Raw genomic sequence first — 24773 nt, 5'->3', positions numbered from 1 at the left:
AGATGGTTGGACAGTGATTCTCAAAGCTACTGAAATGTGTTTAACCAAACTACGGGAGGCAGTGGAAGACAGGAATGCCTGGTGTACTCTGGTCCATGGGGTCACAAAGAGTTGGACACGACTAAGCGACTACAACAGCAGCATAATTACTGAATGTAACACACTACACCTTTGCCCATTTTATCCCCCACCCCACATTCTTCTTTTTTTTCTTGACTTTACTTAAATTTCATTTTGATCCATTATTACAGGTGAAACTCGGAAAATTGGAATATCGTCAGAAAGTGCCTTTATTTCAGTAATGCAACTGATTGTTTTTTTTTATTTTTATTTTTATTTTGACAAATGCTTTCTTTTGGAAATTCCACAGGAATAAAACCAATAGTTACAATAATACAAAAAACAAACAAAAATAAACATCGCTATGACATTTCATTAATTCCATTCCATTCATAATTGACCTGCCTAACGACAAATAATTACAATTACAACCAATCAAGGCTTGATATATATTGCTTTGCATGTCATGCATCTATCTCATATACCGTATATTCTGGCGTATAAGGCGACTGGGCGTATAAGACGACTCCCTACTTTTCCAGTCAAAATATAGTTTATCCCAAACTTCCAACACACACCAAATAAAATTTTTCTGTATCTCTTCCTCTCCCCGCTTTTTAAATACCAGTAAATGAAGCCAAAAGAGAGACACCAGTGCTTAAATGCACAGATGTTTAAATGCACTTACTTGCAGGCATGCTAAGAACTACAGGTAGCATTTTGAACTACCGTAGATTTCATTCGGAGGGAGGGGAGGAGAGGTGGAGAGAGGGAGAAGGGGAGGGAGCGCAGCCCAGAGCCGGCTCCACTCGCACTCTATTGTTCCAGGCATGGAGGCGAGTGGGGGGGGGGAGAGAGAGAGAAAGAAAGAAGCTGCTATCTTTCCGTGTTTTTCTTTCCCCTCTTCCTGCAGGGAAATAAAGCGGCAGTTGCTTACACGCGCGTAAACGGGTGCCGCTTTCTTTCCCAGGCGGGAGGAGGGAAAAAAGCTCCGCGAAAGAAAGCGGTGCCTGCTTGCATGCGAGTAAGCTGCTGCTGCTTTCCCTGCAGGGAAGAGGAAGGAAAGCCCCGTGCCGCGTCCCCTCTCGCTTACACGGTCGCTGCATATGGTGGGGATGCGGCTGCGGCCGTTTTTGAGCTCCCCCCACCGTATGCAGCGACCGCAGAATCTTATTCCCGGCGGGTAAGACGGCCCCCCCAACTTTTGAAAAGATTTTCCTGGGTTCAAAAGTCGTCTTATACGCCAGGATATACGGTATCTGTTTCACCTTTTAAGTTGCGTTACTGAAATAAATGCACTTTTCGATGATATTCTAATTTTCCGAGTTTCACCTGTTTTTACATATAAGTGATGTTACTATCCTAATACATACATGTTTACTAATAACCCACTACATTTTGCATGAATTCATTCCTAATATCAATATATATGTCCAAACACAGTCTGTATCTATAGGCAATCCATTCATGTGCTGCATCTTCTATCATGTTGTCATGTTTTTTATTCTTCCAGTTAGTTCATCAGTATCAGCCTCTTGGCAATCATACATTCTTTGGGGTACAAAGAATCCATTTTTCTTGTCCTGTTGTCAACTTCGATTTTCATTTCTTGGGGATTGTTCAGCTGTGATTCTGAAATCATAGGCATTGACGCTGCTGTTCTCAGGAAAGGATTGGACTGCATGGCTGTGAATTTTCCTCGATCTTTTAGTTTCATCTGATTTTTAACTGCTTTGAGGGTTTCTGCAATCAAGCAGTGTTTGAATTTATGAAATTAACTAACTAAATATAATTTTGTTATTCTATCTGCATTGCATCCAAGAAAAAGGTCCCAGGATCACCCACCCACCCAGCGGCATGTGGGAGAGGCCCTTAGTCTGAAATCTAGGGTCTATTAGAGAAGAAAAGGAATTGGGATGAAAGAATATGGAACTTATGGATTTATGGTTGTATGTATGTTTTTTCTTTCTTTTCCTTTTATTTTCCTGTCTTTTGTTTGTTGCTGTCATTTTATTATTTTGGTTTTCCATTGTGTGTGTTTGTCTATTAAGTGAGATAAGATAATTAATTAAAAGCACAAATGAATAAACTGAAGCACTTCCCGCACTCCTTTCACTTAAATATTTTTCTTCTGCTGAGATTTTTTTCCACGATGTTTCCACAATGACTGAAGCTCTATTTAATGGTTTCTCCTCCGTGTGAGTCTGTTGATGTTTTCTAAGGCAAGCAGTATGTGTGAGGGACTTTCAACACTCTAAACATTTAAAAGGTTTCTCCCCTGTACGAGTTCGTAGATTGATTCTTAGTGATTCCTTCTGACTCCATACACCTACACCCTTGTATGAGTTCGTTGATGATTTCTAAGTGTTCCACTATAGATGAAACTCTTTCCATATTCAATACATTTATATGGTTTCTCCCCTGTGTGAGTCTGTTGATGTTTTCTAAGCGTTCCATTCTCGGTGAAGCTCTTTCCACACTCCATACATTTATATGGGTACTCCCCTGTGTGAATTCGCTGATGTTGTCTCAAGTTTCCACTGTGACTGAAGCACTTCCCACACTCCATACATCTAAATGGTTTCTCCCCTGTATGAGTTCGTTGATGTACAGTAAGGTGTCCATTGTCACTGAAGCTCTGTCCACAATCATTACATTTAAATGGTTTCTCCCCTGTATGTATTCGTAGATGTGTTGTAAGAGTTCCATTCCGACTGAAGCTCTGCCCACACTCCACACATTTAAATGGTTTCTCCCCTGTGTGAATTCGTTGATGTACAGTAAGATTTCCACTTTCACGGAAGCTCTTTCCACACTCCATACAATTATAAGGTTTTTCCCCTGTATGAATCCGTACATGTATGGTAAGTTTCCCATTTTCACTGAAGCTCTTCCCACACTCCATACATTTAAATGGTTTATCCCCTGTGTGAGTCTGTAGATGTGTTGTAAGACCTCCACTGTGACTGAAGCTCTTCCCACATTCCATACATTTAAATGGTTTCTCCCCTGTGTGAGTTCGTTGATGTCTAGTAAAGTGTGAACACTGTCTGAAGCTCCTTCCACACTCAATACATTTAAAGGGTTTCTCCCCTGTGTGAGATCGTTGATGTACAGTAAGGTGTGAGTACTGAAGGAAACACTTACCACACTCTAAACATTTAAATGGTTTCTTCCCGGTGTGACTTTGTTGATGCACAGCGAGTCTCGAACTACAAATGAAGCACATTCCACACTCCAAACATTTAAAGGGTTTCTCCCCTGTGTGAGTTCGCTGATGTCTTGTAAGAGTTCCATTCTCACTGAAGCACTTCCCACACTCCATACATTTAAATGGTTTCTCACCTGTGTGAATTCGTTGATGTACGCTAAGATTTCCACTTTCACTGAAGCTCTTCCCACACTCCATACATTTAAATGGTTTTTCCCCTGTATGAGTTCGTATATGTATGGTAAGTTTTCCATTTTCACTGAAGCTCTTCCCACACTCCATACATTTAAATGGCTTCTCCCCTGTGTGAGTCTGGAGATGTCTTGTAAGATCTCCACTGTGACTGAAGCTCTTTCCACACTCCATACATTTAAATGGTTTCTCCCCTGTGTGAGTTCGTTGATGTTTAGTAAGATGTGAACACTGTCTGAAGGTCCTTCCACACTCAATACATATAAATGCTTTCTCCCCAGTGTGAATTTTTTGATGTTTTGTGAGAGATGTACCGTGACTGAAGCTCTTTCCACACTCCGTACATTTAAAGGGTTTCTCCCCTGTGTGAGTTCGTTGATGTGTGGTAAGATTTCCATTTTTGCTGAAGCTCTTTCCACACTCCACACATTTAAATGGTTTCTCCTCTGTGTTACTTTGTAGATGTGTGCTAAGGTATTCACTCACACTGAAGTACTTTACAGATGGCCCCTCAAAATTCTGATTGCCTTCTCCATCACCTTGTTTAAAATGGGAGATAAGAAAATATTGTTAGGTATTCAAGGAAGAGAACCAGAGAACGTAAGACACAGGAAGACCAATCAGCACCTTTTCCTATTTTAACACCTACAGCATTCCTCCTTCTCCCAAATTTTTAGAAAATGAAATCTGAAAATAGTCTCAAGAACCCTTAGTATCCAGTTATACCTTCAACTCCCATGTAACACTGAGAAACACCAAGAGAAACCTTCTATGCTAAGGTGAGGCATCTATGGCCCTCCAGATGTGGTTGGACTCTAAGTACCATCAACCCAAGTAAAGATGGCCAATGGCCAGGGATGATGGGATTTGTAGTGCAGCAAAATCTGAAGGGAACACTTTCTCCATCTTCCTCCTCTGAAATTGCTACGCCTCCTTTGAATAAGGAGTTTTCTCCTTCTTCCCTCATATGTAACATCTCACTGATACATTCCAACCAACTGTACACATCATTTAATCCTGCACCAGGGTGCTGGAAAAGATGGGCCCTTGTTCTGATCCAAAAGGGCTCTTTTTATATTCCTACACACTGAAAGGAGACATAGAAAGTTACTGTCTCACAGCAAAGTGGAATTATGTACCTCTCAATTGGTCCAGGGCAACATCCCTGTATTTTTCTGTTCCAAACGACGAGATGAGTTCAGACTTGAGTATCAGAGTCTCTGCTATGTGGAGTAAGTAAAACAGAAGTGCTGTATTAGCAGCAGCAGCAGTAATAACAACAACAACAACAACAACAACAACAACAATAAAAACTTTTATTTGTATCCCCCCCTCACCGGCCAAGACTGGGCTCAGGACGGCAAACATCAAATATATAACACATAATTATATAATCATAGAATCATAGAATCATAGAATCATAGAGTTGGAAGAGACCACAAGGGCCATCCAGTCCAACCCCCTGCCAAGCAGGAAACACCATCAAAGCATTCCTGACAGATGGCTGTCAAGCCTCTGCTTAAAGACCTCCAAAGAAGGAGACTCCACCACACTCCTTGGCAGCAAATTCCACTGCCGAACAGCTCTTACTGTCAGGAAGTTCTTCCTAATGTTTAGGTGGAATCTTCTTTCTTGAAGTTTGAATCCATTGCTCCGTGTCCGCTTCTCTGGAGCAGCAGAAAACAACCTTTCTCCCTCCTCTATATGACATCCTTTTATATATTTGAACATGGTTATCATATCACCCCTTAACCTTCTCTTCTCCAGGCTAAACATACCCAGCTCCCTAAGCCGTTCCTCATAAGGCATCATTTCCAGGCCTTTGACCATTTTGGTTGCCCTCTTCTGGACACGTTCCAGCTTATCAGTATCCTTCTTGAACTGTGGTGCCCAGAACTGGACACAGTACTCCAGGTGAGGTCTGACCAGAGCAGAATACAGTGGTACTATTACTTCCCTTGATCTAGATGCTATACTCCTATTGATGCAGCCCAGAATTGCATTGGCTTTTTTAGCTGCTGCATCACACTGCTGACTCATGTCAAGTTTGTGGTCTACCAAGACTCCTAGATCCTTTTCACATGTACTGCTCTCAAGCCAGGTGTCTCCCATCCTGTATTTGTGCCTTTCATTTTTTTTGCCCAAGTGTAGTACTTTACATTTCTCCTTGTTAAAATTCATCTTGTTTGCTTTGGCCCAGTTGTCTAATCTGTTAAGGTCATTCTGAAGTGTGATCCTGTCCTCTGGGGTGTTAGCCACCCCTCCCAATTTGGTGTCATCTGCAAACTTGCTCAGGATGCCCTCAAGCCCATCATCCAAGTCATTGATAAAGATGTTGAACAAGACTGGGCCCAAGACAGAACCCTGTGGCACCCCACTAGTCACTACTCTCCAGGATGAGGAGGAGCCATTGATGAGCACCCTTTGGGTTCGGTCAGTAAGCCAGTTACAAATCCACTGAATGGTAGCATTGTCTAGCCCACATTTTACCAGCTTCTTTACAAGAATATCATGGGGCACCTTGTCAAAGGCCTTGCTGAAATCAAGATAGGCTACATCCACAGCGTTCCCTTCATCTACCAGGCTTGTAATTCTGTCAAAAAATGAGATCAGATTAGTCTGACATGACTTATTTTTCAGGAACCCATGCTGACTTTTAGTGATCACAGAGTTTCTTTCTAGGTGCTCACAGACTGTTTGCTTAATGATCTGCTCTAGAATCTTTCCTGGTATTGATGTCAGGCTGACTGGGCGGTAATTGTTTGGGTCCTCTGTTTTCCCCTTTTTGAAAATAGGGACAACATTTGCCCTCCTCCAGTCTGCTGGAACTTCGCCTGTTCTCCAGGAATTTTCAAAGATTATTGCCAGTGGTTCTGAAATCACCTCTGCCAGTTCTTTTAATACTCTTGGATGTAGTTCATCTGGCCTTGGAGACTTGAATACATCTAAACTAGCCAAGTATTCTTGTACTACCTCCTTACTTATTCTGGGCTGTGTTTCCCCTGCTGAATCATCTGCTCCATATTCTTCAGGTTGGGCGTTGTTTTCTTTCTTGGAGAAGACTGAGGCAAAGAAGGCATTGAGGAGTTCTGCCCTTTCTCTGTCCCCTGTTTGCATTTCACCATCTTCTCCTCTGAGTGACCCCACTGTTTCCTTGTTTTTCCTTTTGCTACGGACATACCCATAAAAGCCCTTTTTGTTGCTTTTAACCTCTCTAGCGAGCCTGAGTTCATTCTGTGCTTTAGCTTTTCTGACTTTGTCTCTACACGTGCTGGCTATATGTTTGAATTCCTCTCTGGAGATTTCCCCCCTTTTCCATTTTTTGTACATATCCCTTTTAAATCTTAACTCAGTCAAAAGTTCTTTAGATAGCCAGCCTGGCTTCTTTAGGCACCTTCCATGTTTCCGTCTCATTGGTATTGCCTGAAGTTGTGCTTTTAATATCTCCCTTTTAACAAACTCCCAACCATCATGAACTCCCTTCCCTTTTAGTATTACTGTCCATGGGATTTCACCCAGCGTTTCCCTAAGTTTTCTGAAGTTGGCTTTCTTAAAGTCTAGAATTTGGACCTTAGTATGCTTGGTTGCTCCTTTCCGCTGGATAATAAACTCCAGAAGAGCATGGTCACTCCCACCTAATGATCCTGCCACTTCTACCCCACTAACCAAGTCATCACTATTGGTTAGGACCAGATCTAAAATGGCTGATCCTCTTGTTGCTTCTCCCACTTTCTGGACAATGAAGTTGTCTGCAAGGCCAGTGAGGAATCTGTTCGACCTTATGCTCTTGGCTGAGTTTGACATCCAACAAATACTCCTGCCAAGGAGTGTGGTGGAGTCTCCTTCTTTGGAGGTCTTTAAGCAGAAGCTTGACAGCCATCTGTCAGGAATGCTTTGATGGTGTTTCCTGCTTGGCAGGGGGTTGGACTGGATGGCCCTTGTGGTCTCTTCCAACTCTATGATTCTATGATTCTATGATTCTATGAAATATCAGGATAGTTGAAATCCCCCATTACTACTATCTCACTTCCTTTGGAATGCTTGGCCATCTGTTCCAGGAAGGCATCATCTGTGTCCTCAGTTTGGCTTGGGGATCTATAGTAAACTCCCACAATGAGATCACTGTTGTTTTTCTCTCCCTTAATTTTGACCCAGATACTCTCAATTTGGCTTTGAAGTTTTAAATCCTGGATCTCTTCACAGGTATACATATCCCTAACATATAAAGCTACTCCTCCTCCTTTCCTGTTTGGTCTATTTCTCTTAAATAGATTGTATCCCTCTATTACTACATTCCAGTCATGAGACTCATCCCACCAGGTTTCAGTGATGCCTATTATGTCATATTTAGTTTGCTGTACCAAGAGCTCAAGTTCATCTTGTTTATTTCCCATGCTCTGTGCATTAGTATACAGACATTGAAGACCGTTGATCATTCCCCCATGTCTCTTATTTAAGGATATTTTCGTCCCACCACTAGGTCTGCATGCTGCTTGCTCCATTTGGTCCTTGACATTTGGATGATCATCTTCAGCATTTGATAGACTCCTACCTTCAGGACCACTGTCTCCCTCCCCCACATAAAGCCCTCCTGATGAGGTTTTTGAGTTTTGTGGCAAAAACATTCCTCCCAACTTTTGTGAGGTGCAGTCCATCACTTGCCAGAAGTCCATCTTCAAGAAACTGCAGACCGTGATCTAGGAATCCAAACCGTTCCTGTTTGCACCATTTGCGAAGCCAGTTGTTCACTTCCCCTATTTTCCCCTCTCTCCCTGGGCCATGTCGTTCAACTGGGAGGACAGAAGAGATGACAATTTGTGCATCTAATTGCTTCAACTTCCTGCCCAGAGCCTCATAATCATTTTTGATCTTCTGTAAGCTATGGCTTGCAGTGTCATTGGTTCCCACATGCACCAAAAGGAAGGGGTATTTGTCGGTGGGTTTTATGATTCCTTGCAGCCGTTCTGTTACATCTTTGATCTTGGCCCCAGGTAGACAGCACACCTCTCGAGACATCTTGTCAGGCCCACAGATCACTGCTTCTGTACCCCTCAGTAGGGAATCCCCTATCACCACTACACGCCTCTTCATAGGCTTGGTTGGGATTCTTCCATGTGCTGTCCCTTCCAAGGTTACCTGCATATTCCCGGAGGACTGACTTTGCTGCTCGTCTTCATATTCCTCATCAACTGTGATGAGGGAGAGATCCTCAGGTGGAGTCTGTTCCTCGTCTTCCATGAGCACTTCAAAACGGTTGTGTAATTCTAAGCACTCAGAGCGATCCCTGGGCCTTCTACTTCTATGAGTCACGTTCCTCCATACATCTGGCTGCTGTGTTGGGGAACTGACCTCCTCCTCAGGGAGATCCCCTGTCTCCTCCTTGGTGCAGACAGTGTGCTCTGCTGCATCCAAGAAAAGCTCCAGCTCCTTAATTCTCTGGAGCGTAGATACACGCCCCTGAAGCTGCTGCACCTTCTCTTCCAGAAGGGCAACCTTGTTTTCTAGTAGGGCAACCAACTTGCAATTGTTGCACGTGTAGCTACCCACATCCTTTGGCAAGAAAACAAACATTGCACAGGAATTGCAGGTGACAACGGTTGTTCCCTCCACCTCCATCTTGAAAACCTTGAAGTCAAGGGGGAAGAGGAAGAGGCCTAGGTCCCCCCTAACAAACGTGTCAGACTTGCTGCCCTAGATCAAAAAGATGGGTCAAACTGCACTCCAAGCTCTGACTAGCTCCGCCCACAGCTAATCACCTGAACTTCCTGACTCACACTTCTAGGTGAAAGGTCACAGCCAGAAACAAACAAGGTCACAGCCAGAAACAAACACCCACACAAGCCTGAACAGTCACCCAAATCCAAGAGGCAGCAGCCCTAGAAAACCAGCACAAGCACACAAACAAGTAAGAAAACAGATAAGCACACAAACTTACTCACACACAGCCCCAAAGACAAAGCCACAAAACCTACAGAGTGTCTCCCAAGCTCAGCTCACCTTCTGCTCCTTCCTCAGTCGCTGCACTCCAAGCTCTGACTAGCTCCGCCCACAGCTAATCACCTGAACTTCCTGACTCACACTTCTAGGTGAAAGGTCACAGCCAGAAACAAACAAGGTCACAGCCAGAAACAAACACCCACACAAGCCTGAACAGTCACCCAAATCCAAGAGGCAGCAGCCCTTCTGCTCCTTCCTCAGTCGCTGCACTCCAAGCTCTGACTAGCTCCGCCCACAGCTAATCACCTGAACTTCCTGACTCACACTTCTAGGTGAAAGGTCACAGCCAGAAACAAACAAGGTCACAGCCAGAAACAAACACCCACACAAGCCTGAACAGTCACCCAAATCCAAGAGGCAGCAGCCCTTCTGCTCCTTCCTCAGTCGCTGCACTCCAAGCTCTGACTAGCTCCGCCCACAGCTAATCACCTGAACTTCCTGACTCACCTGAACTTCCTGACTCACACTCACATAATAATTATATTATGTCCTAAAAACAAGTCAGGATCAAATTAAAACCTGAATTATATGGCTTTCCGCAATATTAGGGTTGGGAACAGCAAATGCTCATCAGGCCCAACTGTGTACGCTGATCTTATATGGTCCTGTTAGAATGCTGGTAAGCCTCTTTTGAACTTATAAAAAAAAAGAGAAGGGGAGTCAGGCTGAGCCCTGACCAAAGGCTTGGCGGAACAGCTCTGTCTTACAGGCCCTGTGGAAAAATGTCAAATCCCACAGGGCCCTGATCTCTTCTGGCAGGGCGTCAGCCTAATGTCCCTAAGGCCCAGGCTGTTATTATTTGTAAGGTCCACCGTGGGGCGTACCAGGAGAGGCAGTCCCGTATAGTCCGTCCTAGGCCGTATAGGGCTTTAAAGGTTAAAACCAGCACCTTTAACCTGATCCTGTACTCCACGGAGAGCCAGTGCAGCTGGTATACCACTGGATGAATGTGATCCCGCGGTGAAGACCCCGTAAGGTGCCTTGCCATGGCATTCTGCACCCGCTGGAGTTTCTGGGTCAGCTTCAAGGGCAACCCAACATAGAGGGAGTTACAATAATCAAGCCTGGAGGTGACCGTCGCATGGATCACAGTGGCGAGATCAGAGCGAGAGAGGTAAGGGACCAACTGCTTAGCTTGGGGGAGATGGAAAAATACCGCCTTTGTTGTAGCTGCAACCTGCGCTTCCATAAAAAGGGAAGCGTCGAGGATTACACCCAAACTCTTGACAGAAGGCGCTGGCACTAATTGTGCACCCACAAGAGATGGGAGTTGGTGGTAATACAGTGGTACTTCTGGTTACGAACTTAATTTGTTCCAGAGGTCCATTCTCAACTCGAAACCGTTCTTAACCTGAGGCACGCTTTCACTAATGGGGCGATTTCCACTCACATCTTGGGGCAAAGTTCGCAACCAGGAGCATCTACTTCCAGGTTAGCGTAGCTCGTAAACCGAAGCTTTCGCAAGGATGGTTTATAACCAGAAATATTACTTTATATGACTCTAAAAATATACAAAAATATGAATCTTTTGAAGCAAAGACAATAAAGTATCTGCTGGCCCATTGTTGTTGTTCAGTCGTGTCCGACTCTTCGTGACACCATGGACCATAGCACGCCAGGCACTCCTGTCTTCCACTGCCTCCCGCAGTTTGGTCAGACTCATGTTTGTAGCTTCAAGAACACTGTCCAACCATCTCGTCCTCTGTTGTCCCCTTCTCCTTGTGCCCTCCATCTTTCCCAACATCAGGGTCTTTTCCAGGGAGTCTTCTCTTCTCATGAGGTGGCCAAAGTATTGGAGCCTCAGCTTCAGGATCTGTCCTTCCAGTGAGCACTCAGGGCTGATTTCCTTCAGAATGGATAGGTTTGATCTTCTTGCAGTCCATGGGACTCTCAAGAGTCTCCTCCAGCACCACAATTCAAAAGCATCAATTCTTCGGCGATCAGCCTTCTTTATGGTCCAGCTCTCACTTCCATACGTCACTACTGGGAAAACCATAACTATACGGACCTTTGTTGGCAAGGTGATGTCTCTGCTTTTTAAGATGCTGTCTAGGTTTGTCATTGCTTTTCTCCCAAGAAGCAGGCGTCTTTTAATTTCGTGACTGCTGTCACCATCTGCAGTGATCAAGGAGCCCAAGAAAGTAAAATCTCTCACTGCCTCCATGTCCTATGTTCCCACTGTGGAAGGCTTGACTACGAGGGTTCGCCACAGAAGAAGACACAACATGAATAAATGGCTCAAACAGCAGTTTCACACCTCCAACGTCTAACAGCCAAGAGGAATAAAAATGTGCCCTTACCTAGAGAGGCCACCATCTCATAATTCTCCTCCATGACTTCCTTGTACAGAGCTCTTTGGCCTGGATCCAGCAGAGCCCACTCCTCCTCCGTGAAAAACACAGCCACCTGCACAAAGGTCAAGAGGGCCTGGAAGAAGAAGAAGAAAACTCTTAGATCCCCCTCATCCTCGCTCAACACAGAGGGAAGCTGGGTTGTCCCATCTGTGCCTCTTCCCTCCTCCCTGCTCCCGTTGCTCTTTCGCTACCTGAGGAAGCTGCCTGGCTCCTCTTTCCACTCCATCTTTAAGAAGAGACCGTTCAGAGGGTGTCTCAGAGGCCATTGCGTTGCCAGTGGAAAGGACGGAGGAGGAGGAGGCATAAACTGGGCCAATTCCAGAACTTTCTCAGCTGTTGCCACGATGTACTTCAATGCAGGGAGCAATGCAGAACAATGGAGAAATTATTATTCCAATTACAAATGCAAAATCCAAACACATATTATGAAACATATATGAAATAGTGAAAACCAAATGAACTATGTACCCCAAATTTGGGATTGTTAATCATTTTTATAGATGCAAATGCTAATTTGAGATATCAGAAATTCAATCATTGAGATGATCACAATAGAAACAGGAAGTATTTACTTTTGGTGTAAGTATTTGTATGTATATGTACCATATGTGTATATATCTATGTATGTATGTATGTACCGATGTGTGTGTGTGTGTGTGTGTGTGTGTGTGTGTGTGTGTGTGTGTGTATAAAACCAAGCAGGGACAAGGCCTCCTGTGGGTCCCTTCCAGGGAGTGCAAGGCAGGGAACTAGAGGGACTTAAACTTTTCTACAGGAACTTTATAATACTATAAGCTGCCTCAGTCTTTAGGGGACATTCAGCTTCAGTTTGTAAAGTTCTAGGATCAAATCCCAAACTCTTAATGAAGTGTGAGGGACAGGGGATATCGCGAAGTCGCAGAAAGCATTAAGGCCAGTACCTCTGCAAACCTCGCTTTTCCTTTCCTCCGAACCGCCATCCAGGAAACCAGTTTCTGACCCTTTGATACATTTAGAATAAAGAAAATAAGGGAATCTCCTAAATTATGGGCAGAATTTGCCGTTGGAAGAAAAGCAACATCTGGAGGACACCAGGGTGCAGAAGCTCCATCCAAGCGGAGCAGATGGAAATATTTAGAGCACTCTATGAGCTAACACAGGATGCGGGTGGCGTTGTGGTCTAAACCACTGAGGTCGGCAGTTCGAATCCCCATGATGGGGTGAGCTCTCCTGCCAACCTAGCAGTTTGAAAGCACGTCAAAGTGCAAGTAGATAAATAGGTACTGCTCTGTCGGGAAGGTAAACGGCATTTCCGTGCACTGCTCTGGTTCGCCAGAAGCAGCTTTGACATCCTGCCCACATGACCCGGAAGCTGTCTGCGGACAAACGCTGGCTCCCTTTAGCCTATAGAGCGAGATGAGCGCAGCAACCCTAGAGTCGTCCGCGACTGTCAAGGGTCCTTTACCTTTTACTTTTATGCACTAACATGGATTGTAGTTTAGGGGACAGAGATATGAAGTTCAGTGGCTTATGACCCCCTAGTCCTTCCTCTTAGGAACCTGTGTGTGTGTGTGTGTGTGTGTGTGTGTGTGTGTGTGTGTGTGTAGTCTTTTATCTTCCCTACAGTGTAAGGACAGGAGGAGAAATAATGAGGGGGTCCAACCGGCCACAAGGCATCCCTCCTGAGCATGGGGATGAGAGACTGGGTCTCCCTGGTGTAAGCCCAGCACCCAGACTGCAGGGTGGGGAACCTCAGACCCAGGGGCCCTCTCTCTGGCCCTCAGGAATTTCCCCAGCGCCACACCCTCTTTCCAACACTCCTCGGCTGCTTCCTGGGGGCTTTTGTGTGGTTGGAAAATATCCCTGGAAGGCAGGCAGCTCCTGGACAAAGCTCCTGGTCAGCTCCATAGCTCCTTCAACTCTGTTCTCTGGCCCTGCCCATCAATGGAAAGTGGCACCTGGAAATACTGTTCAGGAGTGAATGTGGCCCTCAGGCTTGACAACTGTCTCTACCTCTGTCTCAAACACTAAACAGGCTGTCACCCTGGCCCACCTTGCAGGGTTCTTGTGTGAGCATTGCCCAGGTGGTGGGCTTTAGATCACCTTAGTATTATAAGACCCTCCTGGCTACCTGGATGGGAACAAGGCCAGGCAGGAGTGAGGCTGCCAGAACCAGCAGATAAAGTCTCTCAGCACCTCTGCGCTGGGCCAGTCCTGCAAGACAGGCCAGATCTCCCACTCCTAGGAGCTTTGATTCTCTTTTCCGACAAAGTCCCAAGAGGACACCTGGAGAAGTCTCTTTTTGGAAAGAAACAGCATCAAAATCTGCGAGGGGGGAATCAGTTTCCTCCTCCCACCTTTTCCTCAAGTCCAGCTTTTTTTGGGGGGGGGGCATTTATTTAATTCCTCCAGTCTTTGCCTTGAAGCTTTTTAAAGGGCTCCTAAGACCTTGATGGCGGGACCCAGATGGCGCTGTGGGTTAAACCACAGAGCCTGGGGCTTGCTGATCAGGTCGGCGGTTCGAATCCCTGCTGCAATGGGGTGAGCTCCCGTTGCTCGGTCCCAGCTCCTGCCAACCTAGCAGTTCAAAAGCACATCAAAGTGCAAGTAGATAAATAGGGACCGCTCCAGCTGGAAGGTAAACGGCGTTTCCGTACGCTGCTCTGGTTCGCCAGAAGCAGCTTTGTCATGCTGGCCACATGACCCGGAAGCTGTCTGCGGACAAACGCCGGCTCCCTCGGCCTATAGAGCGAGATGAGCGCCGCAACCCCAGAGTCGGACACGACTGGACCTGATGGTCAGGGGCCCCTTTACCTTTTTTAGACCTTGATCAGTTTCAAATCCTGCCATCCATGGGCCCATTTCCCTTGCCAAGCAGGAGGAAAACTGATGAGGTGCTTTTTCATGCTTCAGGAAATGGAAAATGCACCTCTTCCCTCCAGTTTTGGGGCACAAAAGCAGCACAGCAAACCCTCCCCAACTGCACCCCCAACATGGAAAACCCAACAAGGCTCTTTCCGTTGTGCCAAAGCAACCTCAACCTGCCAGACTAGGATTTCTGAAAGGGGAGCTGGGGGGCCACCCCCTTCCTTCTCACATCAGCCTCTTTCTTATTCAGGAAGCTCCGGAGGCTGATTTCCCTTGACACTGTCCATCTCTCACCCCCCACCCAATTCGAAATCTCCTCCCTCTCTCCCAATCCAGAGGTGACTCTGTTCTCCAGCTGCTTCCACTTCCTCTCCTCTGCTTGCCCTCCCGATCTCCGCCCCACTGAGGAAGGGGCTTCAGCAGCAGATTTCGGAGGGGGGCAGATCAGGGTCCTGGAGGAGCCCACCCCTCCCCTGCCGTCCAGACTGGCTCCCTGACAGGAGGAGAGGAGGCATAGCCTGTGGGGAGCGATGGGGGGGCAGGAGGGGGGCAGCAGTGAGAAGGGAGATGGAAGCTGTTAAACAGAGAGGAGCATCACTAGGTGGAATGGGGTTGTCACCCCTTTGAACGAGCTAGGACCTACTTCTGAGTTAACATGCACAGGGTGGGGCTGCAAATCCCTTTGTAGTTAGGGTGCACTGGGGGGCGGCACCCTTTTTCGGTTCGTCTTAAGTGTCTTGCCCCCCCCCCCACCACCACCCCACCATGGGAGCCTGGCTTGATCGCTGCGCTTCGAAAAGGATCTTGCAATGCAAACCATGTTGGGGGAGGGCAACCCCACTTTGCAACAGGATGGGCTGCATCCAGCTCCCCCCCCCAATTCCCACAGGGAAAGAGCAGAGCCCCTCCCTGCTTTCCTTTCTCCCCCCCCATCCTCCCGCCTCCTTTCCCAGCTGCCCTGTTTGTAGATTCAGGGAGAGGGAAAGCGAATCCTTCTCCCACCCCCACCCCCAAATAACCCCCAAATATGCGGCACCTCTTTGTCCTCTTCTCCAAGTCCGCCTTTCTTCTGGGAATGAGGATGGAGACCCCTCTTCTGCAAATAACCTTTCCCCCCCCCCCGTAAAAAAAAAAACTTCCTGCCTCTCTAGGAAGCGGAGCTCATTGACCCAGGTGGAGGAGAACCGCCTCCCCCTCCTTGCAAATAGAAATGCCCTTCCCAGCCGGCAAGCTGTATATTCCCATTTATTTAGTGAGAAATTCATGTGTTCGATTCCCAGCAGCGGCAGCGAAAGACAACATACACACACACACCGATTTTTGAAAAGCCTCCTCCTCAACCCTAAAATGTGGTCCACCCTGGATGGTTAAGTCCAATCAATAGCAACTAGCATCTCACTTTCAGGCGGTGTTTGTCCGGTTTCCGTGTCGTGTCGTCTGGCCAGTAGGACTGAACTGCTTGTGGTGCAATGGAACACCATGACGAAACCCAGAGCGCACGGAAACCCCATTTCCCTTCCCGCCGCAGCAGAACCTGTTTATCTACTTGCACTGGCATGCTTTCGAACTGCTACGTAGGTTGGGCAAGAGGCTCAGTGGTTTAGACCACAGTGCCACCCGTGTCAATACAATGTGTACCTTTTTTTAAAAAAATGGGGAGCTGATGGAGAAAGTTAGGCTCTGTTATTTGGGAGGCGGGTTGCAACGGGGGGGGGAGCAGCTCAGGGGCAGAGCAGTTGCTTTGCATGCAGAAGGTCTCATATTCCTATTTTCGTGTTTGGTGGGAGTGTACCATGGTCCAAGTCTTCTGGGGGAAAGTTTTTTATCTGACCTCCAAAATCACTAACCAATATATCCATCCTAGTTCAGCACTTGCCTTATTATAACTAGATTTGACCCCAAATCCTATGTTTCAATCTAAAGAATTAATTTCATTTCTGTGCACAGCCGCTGTTGTTATTGTTTAGTCATTTAGTCGTGTCCAACTCTTCGTGACCCCATGGACCAGAGCACGCCAGGCACTCCTGTCTTCCACTGCCTCCACTGCCTCAAAAGCATCAATTCTTTGGCGATCAGCCTTCTTTATGGTCCAGCTCTCACTTCCATACATCACTACTGGGAAAACCATAGCTTTCACTATACAGACCTTTGTCGGCAAGGTGATGTCTCTGCTTTTTAATATGCTGTCTAGGTTTGTCATTGCTTTTCTCCCAAGAAGCAGGTGTCTTTTAATTTCGTGACTGCTGTCACAATCTGCAGTGATCGTGGAACCCAAGAAAGTAAAATCTCTCACTGCCTCCATTACTTCCCCTTCTATTTGCCAGGAGGTGATGGGACCAGTGGCCATGATCTTAGTTTTTTTGATGTTGAGCTTCAGACCATATTTTGCGCTCTCCTCTTTCACCCTCGTTAAAAGGTTCTTTAATTCCTCCTCACTTTCTGCCATCAAGGTTGTGTCATCAGCATATCTGAGGTTGTTGATATTTCTTCCGGCAATCACAGCCGCTAGACCAGTTATTGTCCAATGATGGAAGGAAACCTCTAAAATAACATAGAAGCTTGGATCAATAACATCTGGACCATTGCTCTATCGGAACGCCTCACATACCACCTAATCAAAGGCATCTCCAAAAAATATACCTTTGACGCAATCTGATCTCCCTTTATTGAAGAAGAACAGGGCATTTTAATACCATCATCATCATCTCGGAGGTGTTTGTGGAGAACATTATAATGATTGGAAATGTCTAGCCAAGCAGATCGGTAGTTTGGTTGCTATTGAGGGTATTGGGGGAGGCAACATGACTGTGATGTGGGACTGAGGATTGGAGTGATCATTCTGTGATATTATGGCAGTGGACAAAGCTGTATTTACTTTGAATAAATGAATGCTGTTGGTTGTTTCTTTCTTTCTTTTTTTAAAAAGGTCTGGAATTCAATGCTTTGCATGCAGAAGACGGTGCCAGGTGCAATCCTGGCAGGCAGAGAGACCCCTGTTGGCATCCGTCTGTCTCGGGAGGCGGTGGAGGAGGGGGCCTTTGGGGGTGAAGTCCAATTGTGGGCAGCTTGCAGGACCTGCTGTGGCTGCTTCATGTCATGGGCAAATGATCAATGCTGGCAGAGGGAGGAGCAGCTCCAGATGAACTCTGCTTTCAGTTTCCTATACTTCCTGCTCTTTCTACAGATTTCTGAAAGATGGGCCAGTTATGTGGGCAGAGAGATTCCTCTCTCCACAGGGAAATCTTCCCTCCCCATATTGGTTGTTCCCCCAGCACCTCCTTTATTCCGGCTGCCACCAGGGATTTTATCCACTTTGCCGTTAATAAAGCCATGACTGAGAAGGTACTGTAAAGCAATGAATGCTTAAAATAGAAACAACATAGGACAGTTTAAAGCTTATTTTGTCCACATAAGACAACCGTTGCAGACTTTCCGTGTTTTCATCGTTCCTTCATTGCAATTATAAAAATGGGCTTTATGCTGCTGTTCCTATAACAGGGAGTTGGACTAGAAGACCCTTGGCGTCTGTTTCAACTCTACAGTTCTAGGATTCTAGAGCCAATCGTGCTTCCTAAACACCACTGTTGTCAGGGACTTGGCCTCCCAGAACGGTGCTGAGGAGTCTGAATGGGACAGAGAGCCGGACAAGGAAAGGGTGGCTTTTTCTCCTTCTCAGCCAGTTGATTACGACAACCTGCAACCTCCCTCTTCCCTGCTCAGAGGAGAGGATATAGATTCTCATGAAGGAGAGAGTGAGCTGGAGGGAGGCCAAGACAGTGATAAGCACTCTCCAGCAAGAAAGCTAGTTAGGGAGGACTCCTTAGAGGGGGAGGGGGAATGCCATCCAGAATCCCCTTGTGCCTAGGCTAAGAAGGCTCAGGACAAAGTGCCAGTCAAGGAAGCAGAGGGCGGAGTTCTGGAAACCTTTCTGCTGGTGCTGGATCCAGGATCCAAATGCTTCAGCAGCTTGTTGCTGCTGCTCCAAGTGTCTTCCAGTGTGTAAAGCTGTCTACTTGCTGCTTATTAAGCCGTGAGCCAGCCAGATAGTTACAACTGTCGCGTTCCACTAGTCACAACTCTCCACTCACAACTCCCTCTGCCAAAGACCAAATATCAACGGACCCTCAACCTATATTTAAAACACACACACACACAACTTTCCATACAAAGACCAGAACATCAAATACACTCCATGCATTTACGGTTTATTTTTCCCTATACGAGTTTGCTGATATGAGGTACAAAATCAACTCTCTGGGGAACTGCACTATAATTGAAACACTTTCTACACACACGTTTAAACAGTTGCTTCTCTGAGCAGGGCCGGATTTAGGTTTGGTGAGGCCCTAAACTACTGAAGGTAATGGAGCCTACACAACACAAAACACTGTTGCTGTATGTAGATTTTATTTTATTTGTTTTTTATCTTATATTTTGGAAATGTACATTCAGTTTTTGTTTTCCTTCAAAAAAAATTGGGGCCCCCAAGAGAGTGGGGCCCTAAGCTACAGCTTGTTTAGCTTATACGTAAATCTGGCACTGTCTGTGAGATTGTTCATGTTTTCTAAGAGTTACACTCTTACTGAAGCAGCTTCCACAATCCATACATTTAAATGGTTTCTCCCTTGTGTGAGTTCGTTGATGTGTTGTAAGAGCTCCACTCTCACTGAAACTCTTCCCACAATCCATACATTTAAATGGTTTCTGCAGCGTGACTATGTTGGTGCACAGTGAGTTTCCAACTACAAATGAAGCACTTCCCACACTCCAAACATTTAAACGGTTTCTCCCCTGTATGAGATCGTTTATGTCTTGTAAGAGCTCCACTCTGACTGAAGCACTTCCCACAATACAAACATCTATATGGTTTCTCCCCTGTGTGAGTTCGTTGATGTTTTGTAAGAGCACCACTCTCAATGAAACCCTTTCCACACTCTATACATTTAAATGGTTTCTCACCCGTGTGAGTTCGTTCATGTACAGTAAGTATTCCATTGTAACTGAAGCTCTGTCCACAATCCTTACATTTAAATGGTTTCTCCCCTGTGTGTGTTCGTAGATGCGTTGTAAGAGCTCCACACTGAATAAAACCCTTCCCACACTCCATACATTTATACGGTTTCTCCCCTATATGAGTTCGTTGATGTATTGTAAGTTTTGCACCTTCACTGAAACCCTTCCCACAATCCTTACATTTAAATGGTTTCTCCCCGGTGTGACTCTGTTGGTGCTCAGTGAGTTTCCAACTACAAATGAAGCTCTTTCCACACTCCATACATTTAAATGGTTTCTCACCCGTGTGAGTCCGTTGATGTACAGTAAGTTTTCCATTTTCACTGAAGCTCTTTCCGCACTCCATACATTTAAATGGTTTTTCCCCTGTGTGAGTTCGTTGATGTTTTGTAAGAGCTCCTCTCTCAATGAAACCCTTCCCACAGTCCATGCATTTAAATGGTTTCTCCCCTGTGTGAGTTCGTTGATGTTTTGCAAGAGATCCATTCTCACTGAAGCTCTTCCCACACTCCAAACATTTAAATGGTTTCTCCCCTGTGTGAGTTCGTTGATGTCTTAAAAGAGTTCCATTCTTACTGAAGCTCTTTCCACACTCCATACATTTAAATGGTTTCTCCCCTGTGTTAGTTTGTAGGTGTGTGCTAAGGTGTTCACTCACACTGAAGTACTTTACAGATGGCCGCTCAAAATTCTGATTGCCTTCCCCATCACCTGGTTTAAAGTGGGAGAGAAAGAGAATATTGTTAGGTATTCAAGGAAGAGAACCAGAGAACTTAACACACAGCCTGACCAATCAGCACCTTCTCCTCTTTTAACACCTCCAGCATTCCTCCTTCTCCTATGTACCAAATTAATAGGAAAGGAAATGAAATCTGAAAAAAGTCTTAATAACCCTTAGTATCCATTTCTACCTTCAACTCCCATGTAACATTGAGCACCAAGAGAAACCTTCTATGCTGAGGTCAAGCATCTATAGCCCTCCAGATGTGATTGGACTCTAAGTACCCTCAACCCAAGCAAGGATAGCCAATGACCAGGGATGATGGGAGTTGTAGTGTAGCAACATCCAGAGGCAGACACTTTCCCTCTCCTGTGAAATTGCTACGCTTCTGTGTTCAGTTTTCTCCTTCCTCCCAGGGTGTTTAGCATCTTGCTGATACATTCCAACCAACTGTACACATCACCTAAACCTGCACCAGGATGCTGGAAAAGATGGGCCCTCGTTCTGATCCAAAAGGGCTCTTTTTATATTCCTACACACTGAAAGGAAACATACAGCCTCACAGCAAAGCGGAAGTATGTACCTCTCAATTGGTCCAGGACAACATCCCTGTATTTTTCTATTCTAAGCGAGGAGATGAGCTCAGACTTGAGTATCAGAGTCTCTGCTATGTGAAATAAGTAAAACAGAAGTGCTGTTTATGAATATGTGACTGTAAAATATACAAAAGTATTAATATTTTGAAGCAAAGACAGCAAAGTATCTGGTGGACCATTAAAAGTTAATAAATGATGTGAACCAGGAAACCTCATGCCATCATTATTACCCTATGAGTCTCTTTGTATATTATACACAGGGTGGTTTTTTTAGGGGGGGAGGGGAATTCATACCACAATATCAGCTTATGAAGAGTTGCCTACTGACAAATGTACAGTGCTTCTATAAACTACAAACTTCGTTGGACTGGTCATGTTGTTCGGATGCCTGATTATCATCTGCCAAAGCAACTACCACTTAAGGATGGAAAGTGAAATACCGGAGGACAACAAATGAGGTTTCAAGATGCTCTCAACCCACATCTAAAACAATGCAGTATAAGCACAGAAAATTGGGAAACACTGGCCTGTGAGTGCTCCAATTGCTGAATAGCTTTTACAAAAGGCGTCATGGACTTTGAAGGACAAACTCAGGATGAAAGGGAGAAACAGGCTAAGAGGAAAGCACATTTGGAAAAGCCTCACTGTGATTAACTCCCGCCTGGAAATCTATGTCCCCACTGCGGAAGGATGTGTGCATCCAAAATAGGACTCTACAGTCACTTACGGACACACCGTTAAGAACGTGTTCGTGGAAGATAATCTTACTTGAGGGGTTGCCAAATAAGAAGACACAGCATGAATAAATGGCTCAAACAGCAGATTCACACCTCCAACATCTAACGGCCAAGAGGAATAAAAATGTGCCCATACCTAGAGAGGCCACCATCTCATAATTCTCCTCCATCACTTCCTTGTGCAGAGCTCTTTGGCCTGGATCCAGCAGAGCCCACTCCTCCTCCGTAAAAAACACAGCCACCTCCTCAAAGGTCAAGAGGGCCTGGAAGAAAAAGAATAAAACAGAGCTTCTCTTCGATCCCCATCATTCCCACTCAACACAGACTGAAGCTGGGTGGTCCCATCTGTGCCTCTTCCCTCCTCCTGTTGCTCTTTCGCTACCTGAGGAAGCTGCCTGGCTCCTCTTTCCATTCCATCTTTAAGAAGAGACCATTCAGAGGGTTTCTCAGAGGCCATTGCGTTGCTAGTGTGTCATTTAACAACTTTAAAGGTGTGCCCCCTTCGTGATTTCCATAACAAGTGGAAAGGACGGAGGAGGAGGCGTAAACTGGGCCACTTCTGGGACTTTCTCAGCTGTTGCCACGAAGCACTTCAATGCAGGGAGCAGCTCTTTAAGGAGAACAATGCAAAAATTATTATTATTATTATTATTATTTATTGAATTTATATACCGCCGTATACCCAGAGTTCTCAGGGCAGTTCACAGAAAGGCGGAATAATTTAGAGTGGGAGACATTTACACCGATGGCATACCTTTTACAAATTACAAATACCAAGATTAAAAAACTAATATAAATTCTAATTACAAATGCAAACTCCAAACACTTATGAAAAAATATATGAAATAGTTAGTCAAAAGCATCGCCTGACCTAGGGGGCATTGCCCAAGACCTTTAGTGGCCCACCTTGCAGGGTTCTTGTGTGAGCATTGCCCAGGTGGTTGGCTTTAGATCACCTAAGTATTATAAGACTCTCCTGGCAACCTGGATGGGGATGAGGCCAGGCAGGAGTGAGGCTGCCAGAACGGGCAGAAAAAGTCCCTCAGCACCTCTGCGCTGGGCCAATCCTGCAAGACAGGCCAGATCTCCCACTCCTGGGTCCTTTGATTCTCCTTTCCTACAAAGTCCCAAGAGGATACCTGGAGAAGCCTCTTTTTGGAAAGAAAAATCATCAAAAACTCATCCCCCGCTCTTTCCCCCAAGTCCAGCTGGGGAGGGGGCATTTCTTTAATTCCTCCAGTCTTTGCCTTGAAGCTTTTTAAAGGGCTCCCGAGACCTTGATCAGTTTCAAATCCTGCTATCCATGGGCCCATTTCCCTTGCCAAGCAGGAGGGAAACTGATGAGGTATTTTTTTCATATTTCAGGAAATGTTAAATGCACCTCTTCCCTCCAGTTTTGGGGCACAAAAGCAGCACAGCAAACCCTCCCCAACTGCACCCCCAACATGGAAAACCCAAGAGGCTCTTTCCTTTGTGCCAAAGCAACCTCAGCCTGCCAGACTAGGATTTCTGAAAGGGGAGCTGGGGGGCCTCCCCCTTCCTTCTCATATCAGCCTCTTTCTTACTAAGGACGCTCCTGAGGCCGATTTCCCTTGACATTCCCCATCTCTCACCCCCCCACCCAATTCGAAATCTCCTCCCTCTCTCCCAATCCAGAGGCGACTCTGTTCTCCAGCTGCTTCCACCTCCTCTCCCCTGCTTGCCCTCCCGATCTCCGCCCCACTGAGGCAGGGGCTTCAGCAGCAGATTTCGGAGGGGGGCAGATCAGGGTCCAGATCGGCTCCCTGACGCAGGAGGCCAAGGGAGGGGGGTGTTCCAGGCTGAGTGTAAAGAAATACATAAAAATGGGTTAGGAGGCTGGGTCTAAGATAGGGGTGGGGGCTTCACCTGGCGTCTTTCAGTGCATAGGTGCCAGCTCCCTGGGTCTCCAAGCACCCACCTAATTCCCCATGAAGAGGCCGGGCACCCACAAATTTCGGTGCCAGGGCAATGTACGCTGCACGGCACCCTCAGCCCCGGGGACCCATGGTCGTGGGGTGAAACTGGCACAACTGGTTCAGTGTCCCAGTCAGGTTGCATTGGGGGGGGGCTCCCTTCTCTGGTGAGTCTCAGGCACCAAATATCTTACCCTCCCCCACAAGGAGGCTGGTTGATATCAGCGCTTCCAAGAGGATCCTGCAATGCAAACCTTGTTTGGAGAAGGGGAACCCCTCTCCCCCCGCAGCCGACTGCTGGTTCCCAAAGGGAGAGGCGGGGGCCTTCCTTGCTTCCATCCCCCTCCCCGCTGCCCTGTTTGAAGATTCAAGGGGAGGAAAATCACATTCTTCTCTCTCCCTGCACCCTAAATTAAATCACCACCCCCCCACCCGAAATGTTGCACCTTTTCCCTCCTCCTTTGCAGGCCTCCTTCTCTTCCGGGGATGTGCATGGAGACCCCACCCCTCAAACATTGCCTCTACCCCCCGCCTTCCTGCGTCACTTCCTGCCTCTCCAGGAAGCGAGTTCATTGACCCAGGGGGAGGGGAGGAGATTCCCCCTCCATCCTGGAAGTCGAGTCATAGGAATGTAGTGAGAAGGACACCTCCCCCCCCCCGTTTTATTTAGAAATCCAATGCGAAGCACGGGCACTTTTCGGCTTTCTTTTCTTCACTTCCCTCCGTGGCCCCGAATCTCGTGCTGTGCCCCCAACCCCCATTTACACGATCTTCACCTGTGGCCCCCTTGGAATATCCATATTCCCACCCACCCCCTTTAGAAACGCTGTTCTAGTCTTTTAACTACCTGGGAGTAAACCCCATTGAATAAAAACTCTTGGGCAAGCCTAAGTATTTTTACTCAGAAGTCATTACCACTGAGCTCCAGAGAAACAGGTTTTCCCAATTGGCCAAGTTCTGCATAACCTGTTTTTCAAAAGTAAAGTCATGGACCCCCACTTTTGAAATTTTTGCTGTCTCTATGGTAGTTTCTGTCGGTGCTGCGGATCCCGTGGGGTGGGGATTCCTGGAGTAGGCAGACTACCTAATAGGAATAGCTTCTTTAGTGCTT

The 24773-nt window shown here is 46.3% G+C and overlaps 3 protein-coding genes across 9 annotated transcripts in view; all 3 read right to left on the bottom strand.

The window, feature by feature from the left end:
- Positions 1-15772, bottom strand: part of LOC118081129 (zinc finger protein 420-like) — a 48784-nt gene extending 33012 nt beyond the window's left edge. Inside the window, exons 1-3 of one of the 3 annotated variants that reach the window (XM_060268505.1) lie at positions 15698-15772; positions 12006-12163; positions 11761-11887 (exon numbers count right to left, since the gene is read on the bottom strand). In XM_060268505.1, the coding sequence (XP_060124488.1) occupies positions 11761-11887; positions 12006-12080 (202 nt within the window). In that variant the 5' untranslated portion in view covers positions 12081-12163; positions 15698-15772. Of the gene's footprint in view, positions 1-11760; positions 11888-12005; positions 12343-15697 lie in introns of those variants that run through there. The other 2 variants (XM_035107337.2, XM_035107338.2) reach the window with 2 other exon arrangements.
- LOC132591233 (uncharacterized) lies at positions 7457-9901 on the bottom strand. The gene is made up of 2 exons (XM_060268798.1): positions 9461-9901; positions 7457-9339 (listed from the first exon to the last, which is right to left on the bottom strand). The coding sequence occupies exon 2, from the start codon at positions 9077-9079 to the stop codon at positions 8018-8020; it is 1062 nt and encodes a 353-aa protein (XP_060124781.1). The 5' UTR covers positions 9080-9339; positions 9461-9901; the 3' UTR covers positions 7457-8017.
- Positions 15773-18640: 2868 nt separating the features above from the next.
- On the bottom strand, positions 18641-24198 carry LOC118080159 (zinc finger protein 501-like). 5 transcript variants are annotated; one of them, XM_060268769.1, is made up of 5 exons: positions 24109-24173; positions 22111-22338; positions 21865-21991; positions 20979-21062; positions 18642-20385 (listed from the first exon to the last, which is right to left on the bottom strand). In XM_060268769.1, exons 2-5 carry the CDS (start codon positions 22183-22185, stop codon positions 19355-19357), a joined length of 1317 nt encoding a protein of 438 aa, XP_060124752.1. In that variant the 5' UTR covers positions 22186-22338; positions 24109-24173; the 3' UTR covers positions 18642-19354. The 5 variants fall into 5 exon arrangements, with proteins under 5 accessions (XP_060124757.1, XP_060124752.1, XP_060124753.1 ...); XM_060268770.1 differs by lacking the exon at positions 24109-24173 and adding an exon at positions 23917-24074; XM_060268774.1 differs by lacking the exon at positions 22111-22338 and having other exon boundaries at positions 18641-20385; positions 24109-24198.
- Positions 24199-24773: the final 575 nt, after the last annotated feature.

This window comes from Zootoca vivipara, chromosome 2 (assembly GCF_963506605.1).
Source record: "Zootoca vivipara chromosome 2, rZooViv1.1, whole genome shotgun sequence".
Lineage (NCBI taxonomy): Eukaryota > Metazoa > Chordata > Lepidosauria > Squamata > Lacertidae > Zootoca > Zootoca vivipara.
The sequence above is the reverse complement of the archived record's forward strand: the minus strand, read 5'-3'. Positions and strand labels throughout refer to the sequence as shown.

Excerpts from the sequence above, each read along its gene's own strand:
- LOC132591233 (XM_060268798.1), bottom strand. The coding sequence starts at position 9,079 with ATGGAGGTGGAGGGAACAACCGTTGTCACCTGCAATTCCTGTGCAATG.
- LOC118080159 (XM_060268769.1), bottom strand. The coding sequence starts at position 22,185 with ATGGCCTCTGAGAAACCCTCTGAATGGTCTCTTCTTAAAGATGGAATG. Across the intron at positions 21,063-21,864 it reads TGAGATGGTGGCCTCTCTAG|CAGAGACTCTGATACTCAAG; the intron begins GTATGGGCACAT and ends TATTTCACATAG. Across the intron at positions 20,386-20,978 it reads TGTCCTGGACCAATTGAGAG|GTGATGGGGAAGGCAATCAG; the intron begins GTACATACTTCC and ends ACTTTAAACCAG.